Here is an 18,502-nt window from a genome sequence, read left to right as displayed (position 1 = left end):
TAACATATGTATGTATGTATATGTATATACATATGCATATATGTAATGTATATATGTGTATATATGGATACATATGTAACAATTTATTGTTTGCTACAATTCTGTGGCTAGGTGGTTTTGTCACTTGTGTGCACATATTCAGCTGGTGGCTGGACTAGGCTGGGCTGATGAAAGAAGGCCTCTCTCACCAACGCCGCGGGCCTTGGGGTGTGTGTGTGTGTTCAGTTGTGTCTGACTCTTTGCGACCCCATGGACTGTAGCTCTCCAGGCTCCTCTGACCACAGCGTGGAATTTTCCAGACAAGAACACGGGAGTGTGTTGCCATTTCCTGCTCCAGGAGCTCCATCCATGTCTCTTGTGTCTCCTGTGTTGGTAGGTGGATTCTTTACCCCTGTCGCCACCTGGACCTTGGTTCTAGCTGTCAAGCAGGCCACCTTGGTCCTCCTTCACGTGGCATCTCATCTTTAGGGCCGCTCTGACTGGCCTGCCTCCCAAGCACCCCAGCCTGGGTTTTCTGTAGCGTGGACACTGGATTCCAGCTGAGGGAGAGAGGATGCCAGCATCGTCTAAGGTCATGCCCACAGCAGGCACCGTGGCGCTTGTGCCAAGTTCTGTTGGACAAAGCAAGTCTCAAGACCAGCCCAAGAGGAGGGGAAGCGGATTCCATTCTTGATGGGAGGAGAGGCAAGAAAGGAAGGGGAGGGATTGTTGACGGCCTTCTCTGGAGCCCGTTTCCCACAGAGTTTCCCAAAGATGTGGGTTGATCAGAATTGGTCCCTTGGGTCTCCTCCGGCAACTGAATGAATTACTGTTCCCCAGACAACAATCAGCTAGCAATGAGGTAGGTATTCCTTGGTCCAAAACCCCAAACCAAACAAACCAGTGTAAAGGATATAGTGAATTTTAATAAAACCACTAAACAAAAATATGAAAGGATTCTGAGATTATATTCTTCCTTTTGGGTGGGGGCATTGTTAAAATGTTCTTTTTTAAAATTTTTTTAATGAAGTAATAGTTGTTTTTTTTTTTTGAAAAAAAGACTTTACTGGAAAATTAGAATATTGGTCAAAGAAAAGAAATGCAAGAAGGCAAAGTGGTTGTCTGAGGAGGTTTTACAAATAGCTGAGGAGAGAAGAGAAGCAAAAGGAAGAGGAAAAAGGGGAAGATAATACCCAACTGAATTCAGAGTTCCAGAGAACAGCAAGGAGAGATAAGAAGGCCTTCTTAAGGGAACCATGCAAAGAAATAGAGGAAAACAATAGAATGTGAAAGACTAGAGATCTCTTTAAGAAAACTGGAGACATCAAGGGAACATTTCGCATAAGGATGGGGATCATAAAGGACGAAAATGGTAAGATTAAGAAGAGGTGATAAGAACACAGAAGAACTATACAAAAAAGATCTCAATGACCTGGATAACCATGATGGTGTGGTCACTCACCTAGACCCAGACATCCTGGAGTGTCAAGTCAAGTGGGCGTTAGGAAGCATCACTATGAACAAAGCTAGTGGAGGGGACAGAATTCCAGATGAGCTATTTCAGATCCTAAAAGATGATGCTGTGAAAGTGCTACACTCAGTATGCCAACAAATTTGGAAAACTCAGCAATGGCCACAGGACTGGAAAAGGTCAGTTTTCATTCCAGTCCCAAGGAAGGTCAATGCCAAAGAATGTTCAAACTACAGTTGCACTTACTTCATATGTTAGCAAGGATATGCTCAAAATCCTTCAAGTGAGGCTTCAGCAGTGAACTGAGAATTTCCAGATGTACAAGCTGGTTTCGAAAAGGCAGAGGAACCAGAGACCAGATTGCCAACATTTGTTGGATCATGGAGAAAACAAGGGAATTCCAGAAAAATATCTACTTCTTCTTCATTGACTACACTAAAGCCTCTGACTGTGTGGAACACACAAACTGTGGAAAATTCTTAAAGAAATGGGAATACCAGACCACCTTACCTGTCTTCTGAGAAACTTGTATGTGGGTCAAGAAGCAACAGTTAAAACCTTCCATGGAACAACTGACTGCTTCAAAATTGGGAAAAGAGTATGAGAAGGCTGTATATTGTCACCCTGCTGTTTAACTACTATGCAGAGTACATCATGGAAATGCCAGGCTGGATGAAGCACAAGCTGGAACCAAGATTGCCAGGAGAAATATCAACAACATTAGATGTGCAGATGATACCAACTCTAATGGCACAAAGTGAAGAGGAATTAAAGAGCCACTTGATGAGGGTGAAAGAGGAAAGTGAAAAAGCTGGCTTAAAACTCAGTATTCAAAAACTAAGATCTTGGTAGCTGGTCCCATCACTTCATGGTAAATAGAAGGGGAAAAAGTGGAAGCAGTGACAGATTTTATTTTCTTGGGCTCCCAAATTATTGCATACAGTGACTGCAATCATGAAATTAAAAGAATTTTACTCCTGGGAAGAAAAGCTATGACAAACCTAGACAATGTTTTAAAAAGCAGAGATGTTGCTTTGCCAACAAAGGTCCATCTAGTCAAAGCTATGGTTTTTCAAGTAGTTCACGTATGGATGTGGGAGTTGGACCATAAAAAAGGCTGAGTACTAAAGAATTGATGCTTTTAATTGTGGTACTGGAGAAGACTCTTGAGAGTTCCTTGGACTACAAGGAGATCAAGCCAGTAAACTCTAAAGAAAATCAACCCTGAATATTCATTGGAAGGACTGATGCTGAACTGATGTTCCAGTACTTTGGCCACCAGATGCAAAAAGCTGACCCTTTGGAAAAGACCCTGATGATGGGAAAGACTGAAGGTAAAAAGAGAAGGAGGCAACAGAGGATGAGATGATTAGATAGCATCATTGCCTCAACGAACATGAATTTGAGCAAACTCTGAGAGATAGTGGAAGACAGAGGAGCCTGGCAGTCCACGGGGTTGCAAAGAGTTGGACAGAACTTAGCAATTGAACAACAACAGCAACATCAACAATAATATCAGTTCTTCAAAATTACAGGTCTTTGAAATCCCAGAGTCTGGGAACAACCAGACTTTCTTCAGTCACACTGTCCCTCCTGTCCTCTGTCCCTCTGATAGTTCTTGCAAATGTCCTGGAAAAAGTCCACTTTTACTTAAGGTACTTTTCTTTCTCTAAGTGAAATTGGTGTGTCTGTGGCTCTGATGGAGTTTCTAAAGCTTTAAATTTTGTTCACTAAGCCAAGTCTGAGGGGGAAAACTGCTAACTTGCAGAAGGATTTCTTTTTTTCAGCCTCTGAATGATTGTGTGTTTTTCACTCCTGCACCTGCTACCACTGACAATCTTCAGTCAAAGGGAAAAGTCTGCCAAAAAGCATATCTTATCCTTCTTGAAGGCTGCTTTAAGCTCTTTTGATCTTGGTAAAATTAGTGAGACCCTTCTAAGTAGCTTCTTTTCTTCTTGCCTTATGCTCATGAAACATTTTTCACTCTGGTCTAAGCTGTTTTGTATTAGGAGTTCTTCAAATATTTTAACATGAAGTTGATGTTAGCCTTATTTTATAGTAATTGAATTTTTTAGCATACTTCTTTGGGTTCTTTCTGTTGGGTTGTCAAGAGAGTTGGTAATAGTTGTTGACTTTTATAACTTTTCAGAACACATTGACAAATATTTATTGAGCACCTCTTGGTGCCTATGATATGAAGGACACAGGAGAAGAACTCTTAAGGAGTACAACAAATTTGTGATACAGTTACAAACAAATGCATCTACTTATACGTATAGATGGAGAGTGTGAAAAGTGGCTGTCAGGAAGAATGGATAAAGAAGATGTGCCACGTATATACAATGGAATATTACTTAGCCATTAAAAAGAACAAAATAATGCCATTTGCAGCAACATGGGTAGACCTAGAGATTGTCACACTGAGTGAAGTAAGTCAGACAGAAAAGGAGAAATATCATACAACATCCTGTATATGTGAAATCTAAAAAAAATTGATATAAATGAACTTACAAAACAGACCCACAAACTGAGAATAATCTTATGGTTACTGGGGGGTAGGGAAAGGGTTAGTTTGGGAGTTTGGGTTGGACATGTACACACTGCTGTTTTTAAAATGGATAATCAGCAAGGGCCTACCATATAATGCAGGGGACTCTGCTCAGTGTTATGTGGCAGCCTGGATGGGAGGGGAATTTGGGGGAGAATGGATACAAGTATAATGTATGGGCGAGTCCCATCTCTGTTCACCTGAAACTGTCGCAACACTGATAATTGGCTTTACCCCAATACAAAATAAAAAGTTAAATTCCCCACCACAAAGAAGAAATGGCTGTCACAATGTTCAACCCTTTTCTCCTTTTTCTGGTTTGCTCTCTCTTCTTGTATGGGTCTCAAGACATAGATGAGTGTGAGGTTTCCAGCCGGTGCAGGCATGGAGGACGGTGTGTGAACACTCGTGGGAGCTATGAATGCTACTGTATGGATGGATACTTGCCAAAAGGTGGACCTGAGCCTTTCCATCCGACCAGAGATGCCACGTCATGCACAGGTGGGTTCCTGCCAAAGAATGCAGCCTCCGAAGGTGAGAGTCTGTTGATGACTCTCCTGCTCTGATGTTGTTCTGCTGCTCTGAGTCTAAGTCTATGAGTCTCTGTTGAGGATGTTGGTGGGAATCTGTGTTTTGCATATTTATAACCTATAAAATTCAATAACGGTCATTATAGAGTGGGCTATATTGAAGTTAAAAAAACTTTAGGGATTTTTGTAGGTAATAGATGTCCAGATATTAACCATTATATTAGATAGTAAACACAGCTAATCTGGTAAGGATCAGCATCTCAAAAGTTACCAAGGATGTCATAAAGGCTTATATATTTTAGGATATTGTGCAAAACAAAATTAATACTTTGTTGGGCTAGGCTTCTCTTCGTTATTGTTTAGTCCCTAAGTCATGTCTGACTTTTTTGCAACTCCGTTGACTAGCCCACCAGTCTCCTGTCCTTGGCATTTCCCAGACAAGAATACTGGAGTGGGTTACCATTTCCTTCTTCAGGGGATCTTCCCGACTCAGGGATCGAACTCACGTCTCCTGCATTGGCTGGTGTGTTCTTTTCCCCCGAGTCACCAGGGAAGCCCATAGGCTTATCTTTAGTTAGTGTAAATTAGTGAGAGCTGATTGCCAGATCCTTTCAGCTTTGTGCTGTTACTTGTGGAAGACCAGACGATAGAATAGAGACACTCATTGGAAACGTGCCCGGAAGTCTTGTAGAAATGAGTCAGTCTGTTTTAAAATATGACTCGAGTGTGTGTATGTGAGGGAAGAGAGGATAAAGTAAAGATGGAAAGAGATTATGTATTTTGAAAATACACGTTTTTATAGTAACAAGTTTGACATTAATTTATTTTCAGAAATAGACTGTGGGACCCCTCCTGAGATTCCAGGTGGCTATATCATAGGAAATTATACCTCTAGGCTTGGCAGTCAGATTCATTATGCTTGCAAAGAAGGATTCTTCAGTGACTCAGAAGATACAGTTTCAAGTTGCACAGCCGTGGGCACGTGGGAGTCCCCCAAATTAAATTGCCAAGGTGAGTTTTTCAAAGGTCCAGCTTCCCAGCTTATAGCATCTGGAGACTGTTTTTCTATTTCTCTCTAAATCTCTTTTTGGGATAATGAATGAATGAAATAAATCCAATAATTTCTCACTGTTTCTGCTAGGTTTTCAGTTGATTCTCTTGGTATTTAAAGGAATAATATTGTCTGCTAATGATGATAATTCCATCTTTCATTTTGCCATGTTTATAATAGTCATGTTTTTCTCTCAACTGACCACTCAGCTAGTGTGTTCAGAGCAAAAGTTTAATTAGTAGTATTGACTTTGAATTTTCTTTCCTTATTCCTTATTTCCTTATTCCTGACTTATGCAAGTGGTTTGAGTATTTCATTATCATTCATGATTTTGGCTTTCTGATGTTACTGACATCTAGTTATGTTTTTATGTACAGTGATAGAGTGCTGTGTGCTGAGTTCTGTTCTGAGCACTCATTCAGTCCTTACAATATCCCTATGAATGTGTACTATTATTATCGCACCTTACAGATGGAAAAACTGAGGCATGGAAAAGTTAAGTAATTTGTTTGGGATTATCGAACTAGTGATAGAGCTGAAATTTGAACTCAAAATTCTGGTTTCTGAGGTTGTATGCTTAATCGTTCTGGTATACTCTTGTTTTTGTGATGGTGTTGGCTTCTGGTTTGTTTTCTACTTTTGTCTTTTCATCATTCTACCAGTTTTTGGCTATATATACATAATATTAAGGAAGTATTCATCTATTTCCATTTTACTGGGATTTGTATTATTTTTATCATGTCTTTTAAGCATGTATTAAGGTGATCATGTATACTTTTCTCCTTTAAACCAGTTATATGTTGGTTTATATTATTAAATTTCCTAATAATGATCAATACTAGTTGCTGGAATGGATTCTTCTGGGTCTTTGGTGTTTTATTCTTTCAGTCTGGATTATATTTGCTAAATTGTGTCTAAAAGTCTTGCATTGATATTCATAAGTAACATTGGTCTATTTTCTTTTCTATGTTATCTTTGGTGATATAGTTATTAATGTTATTCTAAATTTTGAGAAAATAAAGTGAAAGCATTTCCTTCTTTCTGTATTCTCTGGAATACAATAAACAGGATTTTTGAACAGGATTTTTGAACAGGATTTCACCTGGAAAACCATCTGGATGTGGCACTTGGGAAGAGGTGGTCCTTGGGATATTAAAAAAAATGAATAATTACTGGTCCTGTTTAAGTTTCCTATTCTTTTTGATATTCATTTTGGTAATTTACATGTTCTTAAAAAAGTCATCAATTTCAAATTTATTTGCAGAGAGAAGGGTAAGGCACTCACTTTACACTCACTTTTTGTAGTTATTCGTGTTTATAATACTGAAATATTGGAGACAGTTTAAAATGTCTATCGATAAAGAAATTAGTCAAATCATAGCATATACATGAGATGGAATATTCTGTAGCTAATATGTTGAAAAGAATGTTAACTGACATAGGTCTATTAACAGTATATTACTGAATTACAAACTATATGAATAATATGCCCTTAATTTTGAAAAGTTTCGTAAATACATGTTTATGAAAAAGTTCAGAACGCTATACGTTAAAACATTAACGGTGCAGAGGAATCCCCTGGTGATCCAGTGTCAGGACTCTGCACTTCCACTGCAGGGGGCGCGGGTTCGGTCCCTGGTGGGCAAACCGGGCTCCTACATTCCATGCTGCTGTGTTTAGTCACTCAGTCGTGTACAACTCTTTGCAACCCCATGGACTGTAGCTCTCCAGCCTCCTCTATCCTTGGGGATTCTCCAGGCAAGAATACTGGAGTGGGTTGCCATGCCCTCCTCCAGAGGATCTTCCCCACCTAGGGATCAAACCCAGGTCTCCCACCTTGCAGGTGAATTCTTTACTGTCTGAATCACCAGCGACGCCCCCATGCATGCCATGGGTGCAGCCAAAACAAAACAAACCCTGAAAATGTTATTGAAGGAATTTTTTTTTACATATTAGACAAATTAACAAAGTTGTTTCCATTTTGGAAAAAAGAAAATAAAGTAATTTTCATGGAATTTATTGTGTAGCTGAGAAACCTCAGTGCTGGGCTTGCCTCAGTTAATCCTTTAGATATTCTGATTTGTGATTGAGGCTCTAATCGCATTCTGATAATTGTCATCCTGGGGGTTAAGAAATTCTAAAAGTACATTTTAGTTCTCACATTGTCTTTCTGTGGATCAATTAAAATACAGAACTGAGATTAAAATGTGCCATAATGCATGTCAAAAAACTCCCTAGAGATTTACGTAAGAAGCTTCATATAAGACAATTCGTGTTACTTTGAAAATCAGTCGTCATCCAGATTATTGAACTGAGAATGTAGAAAGTTAATTTAGAGAAGAGTGCTTGTTCCATTCCCCAAAGAACTGTCACTTAGCAGGTCTTCATTTCTTTCTTCCCTCCGGTAATAACTGTTCCCTGTGCTTGCTGATACCCTCCCCCGTGTCACCACATGGCCACTGGCTTCTCCCTGCTGTGCCTTCTCTCTGAGCTCACTCCTTCGCATTTATCCTTCTTCAGTCTTCTTTGGGGCTCCAGAATCTGGGCCCTGTGCCAGCCGGCGCTGTATTTTTAGTTGGGCGTTACGAAGCCACAGGAGTTGGGAATTCCAGTGAAAACACTAGCAAACTGTGAGCTTGGTTGCTGAAGAGCAGGTACTTAGGAGAGGAGCAGCTGCGTGGTCCAGATGGCGGGGTGTGTGTCTGATGACGGACCTTCTCCCCCAGAGAAGGTACAGTTGGCAGATCCTGTTGTTTGCCTTCTCCCAATCACTGGCTGCTCTGCTGCTGCTTCGGTGAGGGGGGATGGAGGGGGGCCGTGACATAAGTTCCCTGTTCAAGCGGGCCTCGGAAGTGGATGATGGAAGGGAAGATGACATCTTCCAAAATGGGTAAGAATTTGTGGAAACGTCCATCACACATTTCCAGCATCTCTCTGGAAAAGACAATCTCTAGCTTGCCTTTCCTTTGTTGTTGTTCAATTTCTAAGTCGTGTCTGACTCTTTGCCACCCCATGGACTGCAGCACGCCAGGCTTCCCTGTCCTTCACTGTCTCCCAGAGTTTGCTAAATTCATGTCCATCGAGGTGGTGATGCTATCCAACCACTTCATCCTCTGTTGCCCCCTTCTCCTCTTGCCCTCCATCTTTCCCAGCATCAGGGTCTTTTCCAGTGAGTCGGCTCTTCACATCAGGTGGCCAAGGTATTGGAGCTTCAGCATCAGTCTTATATGAATAATATGCCCTTAATTTTGAAAAATTTCATATATACACATGCTTATGAAAAAGTTCAGAAAGCTATACATTAAAACATTAACGGTGCAGAAGAATTCCCTGGTGATCCAGTGGTTAGGACTCTGCTCTTCCAATGCAGGGAGCAAATATTCAGGGTTGATTTCCCTTAGGATTGACCGATTTGCTCTCCTTGCTGTCCGGGGAATTTCCAAGAGTCTTCTCAGCACCACAGTCCTGCAGTATCAATTCTTCGGTGCTCAACCATTCTGGTCCAACTCTCACACCTGTACACCACTACTGGTAACTGAACAGACCTTCGTTGGCAAAGTGATGTCTCTGCTTTTTAATAGGCTGTCTAGGTTCATCATAGCTTTTATTTTGCTATTCTTTTTTTTTTTTTTTTTAATTTTCAGAAAAGGTGCCAGTTGTGACCGCTTAAAGAATTTGAGTTTTAAAAAATTCAGCCAAGCCAGGAGCAAGATAAGGGAGTCACTTTAACCATTAGTTAAATCATTTAATCATTAGCAACAAATCCAGAGTCCAGATCTGATGCTATGCTTGATAGATCCTGTGACTAGGCAGGTCTGGAATCTGGAAGGAGAAAAACCAGGTACACCACAAGTTATTCTATAAGAGTGAACTCTTACGTATCATGTGAGAAAAATGGGTAAAAGCTTAGAGAGTTGAGATGGAGAGATGGGGTGGGTCAAGGGAGAGCTGGCATTTGCATTCTTCCGTTTGGGTAGCTTGCTTCCTGCGCAAGCGTCTAGTGACAGTGGTCAGCAGTGTGGGTGGACCAGCTGAGGGTTCTGGGACCATCCAGGTTTGTTCCCATCCTTTTGGGGCCTTATCTTCCTTTCGGGCTGGGAGTTCTCTCCAGAGGGTGTCTGGATCTGAATAGTCCCTTAAGAATCCACTTCTATGTTTGCTTTTTCTTGCTTAAAACCCCTCCAAAAACAGTGAAGTGGCCACTGCACCTAGAGTAAGATCCTAACTCCTAACCATGGGTTTTAAAAAAATGTATTTATTTAATTTATCTATTTGGCTGTATGGGTTCTTAGTTGTGGCATGCAGGATCTAGTTCCCTGACTGGGGCTCGAACCCAGGCCCCCTGTACTGGGAGTGCAGAGTCTTAGCCTCTGGACCACCAGGGTAGTTTCATAACCACGGATTTGGAAGCCAACACGACTCTGGTCCTTTTGTGTTTCTGTACAGGTTACGTCTCCCAATATTCTCCCCCAACCAGTATGTCTCTTATCAGCTTCAAGGCCCTTTCTCTCTACTTGAAATAATTGCCCATCTGCTTTAAAAAATTGTTATTGTGGTAAACCACACATGATATAAAGTTCACCATTTTGGCCGTTTATAAGCCATTTATAAATATACAGTTCAGTGGCATTAAGTGCATTCACAGTGTTGTGCAACCATCTCTGCTGTCCATTTGTATCATCCAAAACAGAGACTCTACACCCATTTAAGAAGAACCCCCCATTCCTTCTTCTCTCTCTTCTACTTTCTGTCCCTGTGAATTTGTATTATAGTTACCTCATATGTGTGGACTCATACAATGCTTGTCTTTTTATGTCTGGCTTATTTGACTTAACATCATCTTTTCAAGGTTCATCCATGCTATAGCATGTATAAAACTTTATTCATTTTTTTCCCTTTTAGTTTCATTGAGATGTAATCAACATGTATCACTGTATAAATTTAAGGTGTGCAGTATAATGACTTGATTTACATACACCATATCATGAAATGATTATCACTGTGAATTTAGTGCCCATTCATTGTCACATACAGATACAACATTAAAAAAAATAGAAAATGAGGGGAATTCCCTGGTGGTCCAGTGGTTAGGACTCTGCACTACCACCGCAAGAGGCCCAGGTTTGATCTCTCATCAGAAAACTAGGATCTCACAGGTCAACTAAATAAATACATAAAAGCTACACACTGGATATTTCCATTAAAAAAAAAGAAATAGAAAAATGATACTTTTTCCCTTGTGATGAGAACTTTTAGGATTTACTTTAAACAATTTACATATGTAATGTATAGCAGTGTCAATTTATCACTTTGTACATTTCATCCCAAGTACTTATTTATTTTATAACTGGGAGTTTGTACCTTTTGAAGAACGTCATTCATTTTTCAGGCTGAATAATTTTCTATTGTGCATATACGCCACATTTTATTTCTTCATTCATCTATTGAGGGAGGCTATGTACTTTTTGCACAGCAAGCTCCTTTTCATCTTTCAAGTTTCAGCTTAAGTGTCATCTCTGACGTCCTCTTGCTTAGGATGTAAGTGTGTTGTTTATTATTATTTTTACGGGACAGAGTGATGAAAAATCAGTCTTGGGGGACATCAACCGTGCATCTTCTTCAGTATCATCTCTCCGGCTCCTGGCACAGTGCCTGGCATACCTAAGGCCTGTGGAAGCACCCCAAACCTCCCCCAAAAAGTGGCAGAGATGATGGCAGGAATAGCGGAATTGGCTTCTGAACTGCGTCGCAGCTTATCCTGTGGCTGAGCCTTGCCGAAACCCTGATCTCCTCTTTTCCTGATTCCACACCTTCTTTCTCTGTCTTCTGCACTTTCTTGCTTGCGTCTCCCCTGGCGTGACATTTCGATGCTTTGATGACCCATAACCAAGGCTCTGGGGCTGACTCTTGCTTTCCCCATCCCCACATCTGTGGCCCTCCCGGATGCATGGCACAACTGTGGGCTGATTGCAGAGGCAGAGTTTCTTCCTGGAGTCGGCTAACAAAGGTGGGACATGGTTTCTCAAGTCTACTCACAGCAGAGCCAGAGCTTGAAGGTTTACAAGGTTTTCCTTAAACACTGCTTTCTTTGCTTTTTAGAAACGTCTTCTGATGTGGTTACTGTTATTTTTTTTTTAGTGAAAGTCGCTCAGTCATGCCCGACTCTTTGCAACCCCATGGACTATGAGCCCGTGGTCCATTGAATTCTCCAGGCCAGGATACTGGAGTGGGTAACCTTTCCCTGCTCCAGGGGATCTTCCTAACCCAGGGATTGAACCCAGGTCTCCCACATTGGAGGCAGATTCTTTACCAGCTGAACCATTTAGGGAACTAGTTTGGCTTTATTTCCCATTTCATAAATACTCCATTTTCAACTAATAATGGGTATCACTTCCCATTAAGAACCAGAGCAAGGAAGTGACTTACCTTATGTCACCAGCTTAGATACCATGTTGAAAACCCAAAGCACCTTTCCAGAAGGCAAATTTCATATAGAAGCAAGCCTTAGTGAGCCCTGGAGGTGGGAGGCAATGGTGAAAGGCTGGAGGGCTCTAGAAGGAGAGGGGCACTGGGGCAAACTTACCTTCCTGCCCAGTGTGGTCGTGAACCCACCCAGAGGGATGTGTGTTGTTGCTGAGTCAACTCTTCATCTTTTAAGATTTTCTTCGTGGAGCCCAATCTCATCTACACAGTTGGGGAGGGTTTGAAAAAGCTTTGGCATAAGTTGGAATACAAATGAGTGCATTCAGGGGAGCGGTGGCACACAAGTTTCACTGCACTGCTGTCTCTGAATTTTTAGTAGTGTGTGAGGATTCTGGGACCACACCCAGACTTAGCAGGGAAGAGCACTGAGATCATCCCCCTGGGTAAGGGAGGAGGGCGTGGTCACACACTTAGTTGTGTTTAGCATCTGTGTTCCAGGTGATGGGAGTTTTTGCTCCTTTGAAACTGATTTTCTGGTCCCTCACTACATACTGATCTTTTTTTTTTTTTAATTTATTTTTTTAAAAAGTAGAGTTTGTCACTCAGTCGTGTTCAACTCTTTGCGATCTCATGGACTGTAGCCTGCCAGGCTCCTCTGTCCATGGAATTCTCCAGACAAGAATACAGAGTGGGTAGCCATCCCCTCCTCCAAGGGATCTTTCCAACCCAGGGATCGAACCGAGGTCTCCCACATTGCAGGCGGATTCTTGACTGTCTGATTCACCAGGGAAGCCAATTTTTTAAAATCTATTTAAATTAAAAAATTAACTTAAAAATCAATTAATTTACGACTGGGTCTTCATTGCTGCCTGCAGGCTTTCTCTAGTTGCAGCGAGCAGGAGTTACCCTGCATTGCAGTACCAGGCTTCTCATTGAGGTGGCTTCTTTTGTTGCAGAGCCTAGGCTCTGGGGTGCATGGGCTTCAGTATTTGTGGCGTGTGGGCTCAGTAGTTGCAGCTCGAGGGCTCTAGAGCACAGGTTCAGTAGTTGGGGCACACAGGCTTGGCTGCCTCACAGCACGTGGAATCTTTCCGGACCAAGGATGGAACCCGTGTCCCCTGCGTTGGCAGGAGAACTCTCAACCATTGATCACCAGGGAAGTCTCCATACTGATCTTTGAAAACTGTCTTGACTTACTGGTTGCTTGCAACAGATCTCTTGTCTGATCCTTTTGCCAAGTAAATGCCATTAAACATACCACTACAAATGTTTGGCATCACTTGAGTATGCAAAATGAATGATGACATTGGTTATAAGACTCAGGGTGCTGAAACATGAACTCTATAATCAGAAAGTCTTGTGTGAGTTTTGGCTGAGCTGCTCAGTGATTCCATCACCACCTCTAAACTTCTTCAAACTCCAGTTGCCTTCTGTTAAAGGAGGAGAAATTATTGTCACCCTAGAGTTATTATGAAGTTTCAATGAGATAATGATTAAAAGTGTTTAACATTGTGCTTGATGCAGAGTAGCTCCCTGGGTAAGTGTTTGGCATCAGAATATGAGAGTCATAATCTAGACAGGAGTGGCTGCTAATTTTTCTAACAAAAATTCTAGGTTTTTCTAAAACATCCTACCATAAAATGGGAAGGTCTAAAATGTTTTAGCTTTCACTTTACTTTATTTATTTGTTTTTGATTCATGTGTTCTATTTATAGCCAGAACAGTTTCAGTGTTATTTCTTGAAAAAAGATCGTTATACAGCTCAAAGCGTCAAAAACCATTTCACCTCTATAAATGGAAGATCTCTATAAGAAATATACTGATAAACTTTTTCATTTTCCTCCCAGCACTCATGCTTTTACCTACCCTATCACCTCCTCTGATGTTTCTGAAGTGTTCAGATTCTACCTGTTTCCATATTAGACACTGTTTGTTGACAATAAGTGTTTTTATGAGAAATGGAAAATTTTCTTTTCCCTCCAAATGGTCTGTGGATACGATCTGAAGGAAAAGTATTGCGGTTAAAGTTCATGGGAGACTTCAGAATACAAAATCCAGTAAAAAGTAATTCTTTTTTTTTCTACCATCTTAAGGTCAAGTAGACTTTTTGGTACTAATGAGTTCAGTGACAGCACTTCATAAGCTGCTTGTAAGAATGTGCTTCATGGAATTATGTAACCCTCCCATTTCCCTTGGATGATTGTGATATGATTTTCTGAATTCAAGTTTTCTCATATTGCAATGTTAGGATTTCAACCCCAACACCAAATATATATGTAGTTTAATGCCCAAGTGATCCTGAATTAACTATATTTGGCCAGATTCAGAACATGTCATAAAGTGTGTGAAACTTTGTCATAAGCCTACGTTTATATTTCTTACATATAAACTTCACCAGTGTTCTGGTTCAAGACGGTGGAGTGTGCTCACCTCCTCCTGAGAGAGCAGTAAAATCAGAGCTAACTGCTGATAACTGTTAACAGGAAGATGCTGGAACCCACTAAACTTCACCATAATTAATGCTCATAATAATTTAATAGCTCACATGACTATAGGGGATATTCTAAATATATAGGATATAGACATAGCTCACAAAGAACTTACTGTTAAGAGGGGAAGAGAACATTTTTTACAAAAGAAGAGTATAGGTGTAAGTGCTGAATTATCTGATCTAGAGCGTGAATGTAGTGCAGACTCTGGCATTCACCTCCCTAGACTGTTTGGGCCTTTACAACCTATCATGTTACACTAATTTCCAGGTGTTATAAAGCTTCTGATATGATGCTGCATGCTGCGTGCTTAGTTGCTCAGTCATGTCTGAGTCTTTGCTACGGACTGTAGCCCACAAATGGAGAAGGCAATGGCGCCCCACTCCAGTACTCTTGCCTGGAAAATCCCATGGACGGAGGAGCCTGGTGGGCTGCAGTCCATGGGGTCGCTAAGAGTCGGACTTGACTGAGCGGCTTCACTTTCACTTTTCACTTTTATGCACTGGAGAAGGAAATGGCAACCCACTCCAGTGTTCTTGCCTGGAGAATCCCAGGGACGGGGTTGCACAGAGTCGGACACGGCTGAAGTGACTTAGCAGCAGCCCACACAGCTGGAGTCCATGGACTCCCCAGGCAAGAATACTGGGGTGGGTTGCCACGCTCTCCTCCAGGGGATCTTCCCACCCAGGGATCGAATCCCTGACTCAGTCTCCTGCATTGGTAGGCAGGTTCTTTACCTCTAGAGCCACCTGGCAAGTCCCTGATTTGATACTCAGGCACAGTAAGGGGCTTGTTATTGTTGGGTAAACGTGAAAATTGACTTGAATGTGATTTTCTTTCATTTTCATCCATGTAGCTGCCCTTTTCTAGAGTTTTTCATTTAGTAGTTTATTTTTCTGGGAAGAAGAAAGATTTATTTTTCTGGGAAGAAGAAAGATTTATTTTTCTGGGAAGAAAAAAGTAAAAAAGGTTTTTCTTTTTTGGGGGGAGTCAATATTAATAAGTAGAATAGGTCAATCACTGGTTCCCTCAGCATTTGGCAAGGTGTCTGCCTCAATTTGTGGACATTATTGGTCTTTTTTTTTTTTTCTTTCTCAGCTTGGTGTTTATTGGTCTCTAAAACAGTCTTAAATTAAGCCTTATATTACACTGTTATTTCTATCATCAATCACATTATTTGCTGATGTGTATAATAAACAACAGTCATAATAAACAAGTCATTACTTGCTGATACAGTAAGTTGTTGATTAGATGCCATAAATTGCCTATACCTTTCATCAAACTAATTTCTTTTTGGAAGATTTTCTTGGGTAGAATATTAAAGGTAACAGGGTGGATAAGCATTTTTACCTTCAAGATATGAAACAGAGTTACAATATCAATGTGATCTTTGAAACTGGCATAACACGTTTTCCCCCAGGGAGACCTATTTTGAAGTTGATTATTTGAATAAAATAACGGATAATAGGATACTAAGGAAAAATTCCCAGCCACGTTCATAATTAGATGACTGTGTTCCTGATGCAGATTCAATATAATTACCCAGAGATATGTGTGCTTTAATGAACACCCCTATGCATATGCAACACAAAATTTGTACAGCTTTTTTTCCCTTTGGATGTTAACTGTTTTTAAATGGTTTCTTTCCTTGTAATAGTGCTAGTTTTATTATCAATTGTAACTTCTGTTGGATTGATTTTTGAATATGTCTTAATTGGGGCCACTGGCTTTCTTGGGTCCCATTTGGCCTGAATAGAAGTGGCCACCATCTCAGCATGATGCAAATATCTATGATGGGCTTATGTTCCAGATAAGACCTGGGTCAGACCCAGGGTTAAATAAACCAAGAAAGCTTCAGGGCAAGAACAGTGGCAGGGGAAATCCATTTCCAGCCACTCTCTTGCTATGGTTAAGTTCTTGGAGACAAGATGGGGGCAGAAGAAATTGTCATAGAGCCAGTCTGGACTGATTTAAATGCTTTTTCATGCAAACTTTTCTTCTGAGGTTTTGGTTAACCTATAAAGTCAATGCCTAGAATGAACCCCTTCAGTGTGAGGCTGCGTGGATCGAATGAACCTGGACTTCAGGATCACAAAAACCGTGTCTTTTAATAGTGAAGTAACTTTTGAATGGGACTTAACCTCTTTGGACCTCCATTTTTGTATCTGTAACTTACGTGAGAATAAGACATTTACCTTGCAGTAGGGTTTTCCATGAAAAATGAATAATATTGTGTATATGGAAGAGACTACCTTATGTTTAGTTGGATTTTGGTGCTTGCTATTTTAAAATTAAAATTATTAAAATTTTTGATTAAAATTATTGCGGTTTAAAAAGCATTCCCAGAATTCACCGTTACAAAAGTGATACTAGTTTTTGTGGGCCTTTTTCTCAGTTTGCATCTACTTGGTGTTTGGTAGGTGTGAGTTACTTCTGTTAGGTAAAAAAATATAGAGGCGATGTGTTCCCGTCTTGTTAGCAGTACTTAGAATTTACTAATGTGTGTTTCCTTCCTCAGGGGCTCTGGTCATATCAAAGTAACATTTAGAAAAAGATTTCTTTTTTTATTTTTGGCTGTGCTGAGCCTTCGTTCTGTGCTCGGGCTTTCTCTAGTTGCGGAGAGCGGGGGCTGCTCTCAGCTGCAGTGCATGGGCTTCTCTTGCTGTGGAGCATGGACTCTAGGGTGTGGGGGCTCCAGGAATTGTGGCACATGGGCTTAGTTGCCCTGAGGGATGTGGAATCTTAGTTCCCGGATCAGGTATCGAACCCATGTCTCCTGCATTGACAGGTGGATTCTTAACCACTGGACTACAGAGGAAGCCCCAAAATAATATTTATTGCATCTTGAACAATGATGAAGTAGTAGCAAGCTACCAATGAGCAACTATTTATTATTTACTATGTAAAACATACACATGTAAGTAGGCATTGTGAGGATGCAAGAGATTGTTAAGATAAAGCTTCTGTCCTTTAGGAACTGTTCATGTATTTGGGAAGACATAGTCATTAAAAGAACTCCACTAAATCCTCAAGCAGGAAATAAAGGTCAAATGAACAGGATAAATGATTATTCTTTTAAAAATTATTTATTTAGTATATTTTTGGCTGTGCTGGGTCTTTGTTGTGGGCCTGTAGGCTTTCTCTAGTTGCAGGAAGCAAGGGCTACTCTCTAGCTGTGGTGCCCTGGCTTCTCACTGCTGTGGCTTCTCTTGTTGTGGAGCATGGGCTCTAGGGCCCTTGGGCTTCAGAAATTGCTCTTGGAGAACTCAGGAGTTGAGACATGCAGGCTCTCGAGCACAGGCTTAGTAATTGTAGCACACAGGCTTAGTTGCCCCATGACTTGTGGGATCTTAGTTCCTGGACTGGGTGATTGAACCCATGTCCCCTGCATTGGCAGGTGAATTCTTAATCACTGGACCACCAAGGAAGATCCAGATAAATAATTATCCTTGTTTCTACTTCTTTCCTCACTCTCACATCCAATCTGTCACCAAGAATCTTGTTTTGCTTCCTGTATATATCTGGAATCCATCCCATTTTCTCCATCTCCATCATCACCTCTCAAGTGCAGCTAAGACCTCATTCTCTCTCTGTTGGACTTTAAAAAAAATTTTTTTTTCATTTATTTTTATTAGTTGGAAGCTAATTACTTTGCAATATTGTAGTGGTTTTTGCCATACGTTGACATGAATCAGCCATGGATTTACATGTGTTCCCCATCCTGATCCCCCCTCCCACCTTCCTCCCCATCCCATCCCTCTGGGTCCTCCCAGTGCACCAGCCCTGAGCACTTGTCTCATGCATCCAACCTGGGCTGGCAATCTGTTTCACACATGATAATATACATGTTTCAATGCTGTTCTCTCAGATCATCCCACCCTCGCCTTCTCCCACAGAGTCCAAAAGTCTGTTCTATACATCTGTGTCTGTTTTTCTATCTTGCATATAGGGTTATTGTTACCATCTTTTTAAATTCCATATTTCTGGCTTACTTCACTCTGTATAATGGGC

The 18,502-nt window shown here is 40.9% G+C and overlaps 1 protein-coding gene across 3 annotated transcripts in view; it reads left to right on the top strand.

Moving 5' to 3' along the window:
- The window catches only part of SUSD1 (sushi domain containing 1), a 130,058-nt gene that overhangs the window by 25,970 nt on the left and 85,586 nt on the right, over window positions 1-18,502 (top strand). For all 3 annotated transcript variants that reach the window (XM_065947169.1, XM_065947167.1, XM_065947170.1), the window contains exons 4-5: window positions 4,347-4,499; window positions 5,360-5,539. In XM_065947169.1, the coding sequence (XP_065803241.1) occupies window positions 4,347-4,499; window positions 5,360-5,539 (333 nt within the window). The remainder of the gene's footprint in view (window positions 1-4,346; window positions 4,500-5,359; window positions 5,540-18,502) is intronic.

This window comes from Muntiacus reevesi, chromosome 10, assembly GCF_963930625.1.
Source record: "Muntiacus reevesi chromosome 10, mMunRee1.1, whole genome shotgun sequence".
In the NCBI taxonomy this organism is placed as follows: Eukaryota; Metazoa; Chordata; class Mammalia; order Artiodactyla; family Cervidae; genus Muntiacus; species Muntiacus reevesi.
This window is presented reverse-complemented; position numbering and strand designations above follow the sequence as displayed.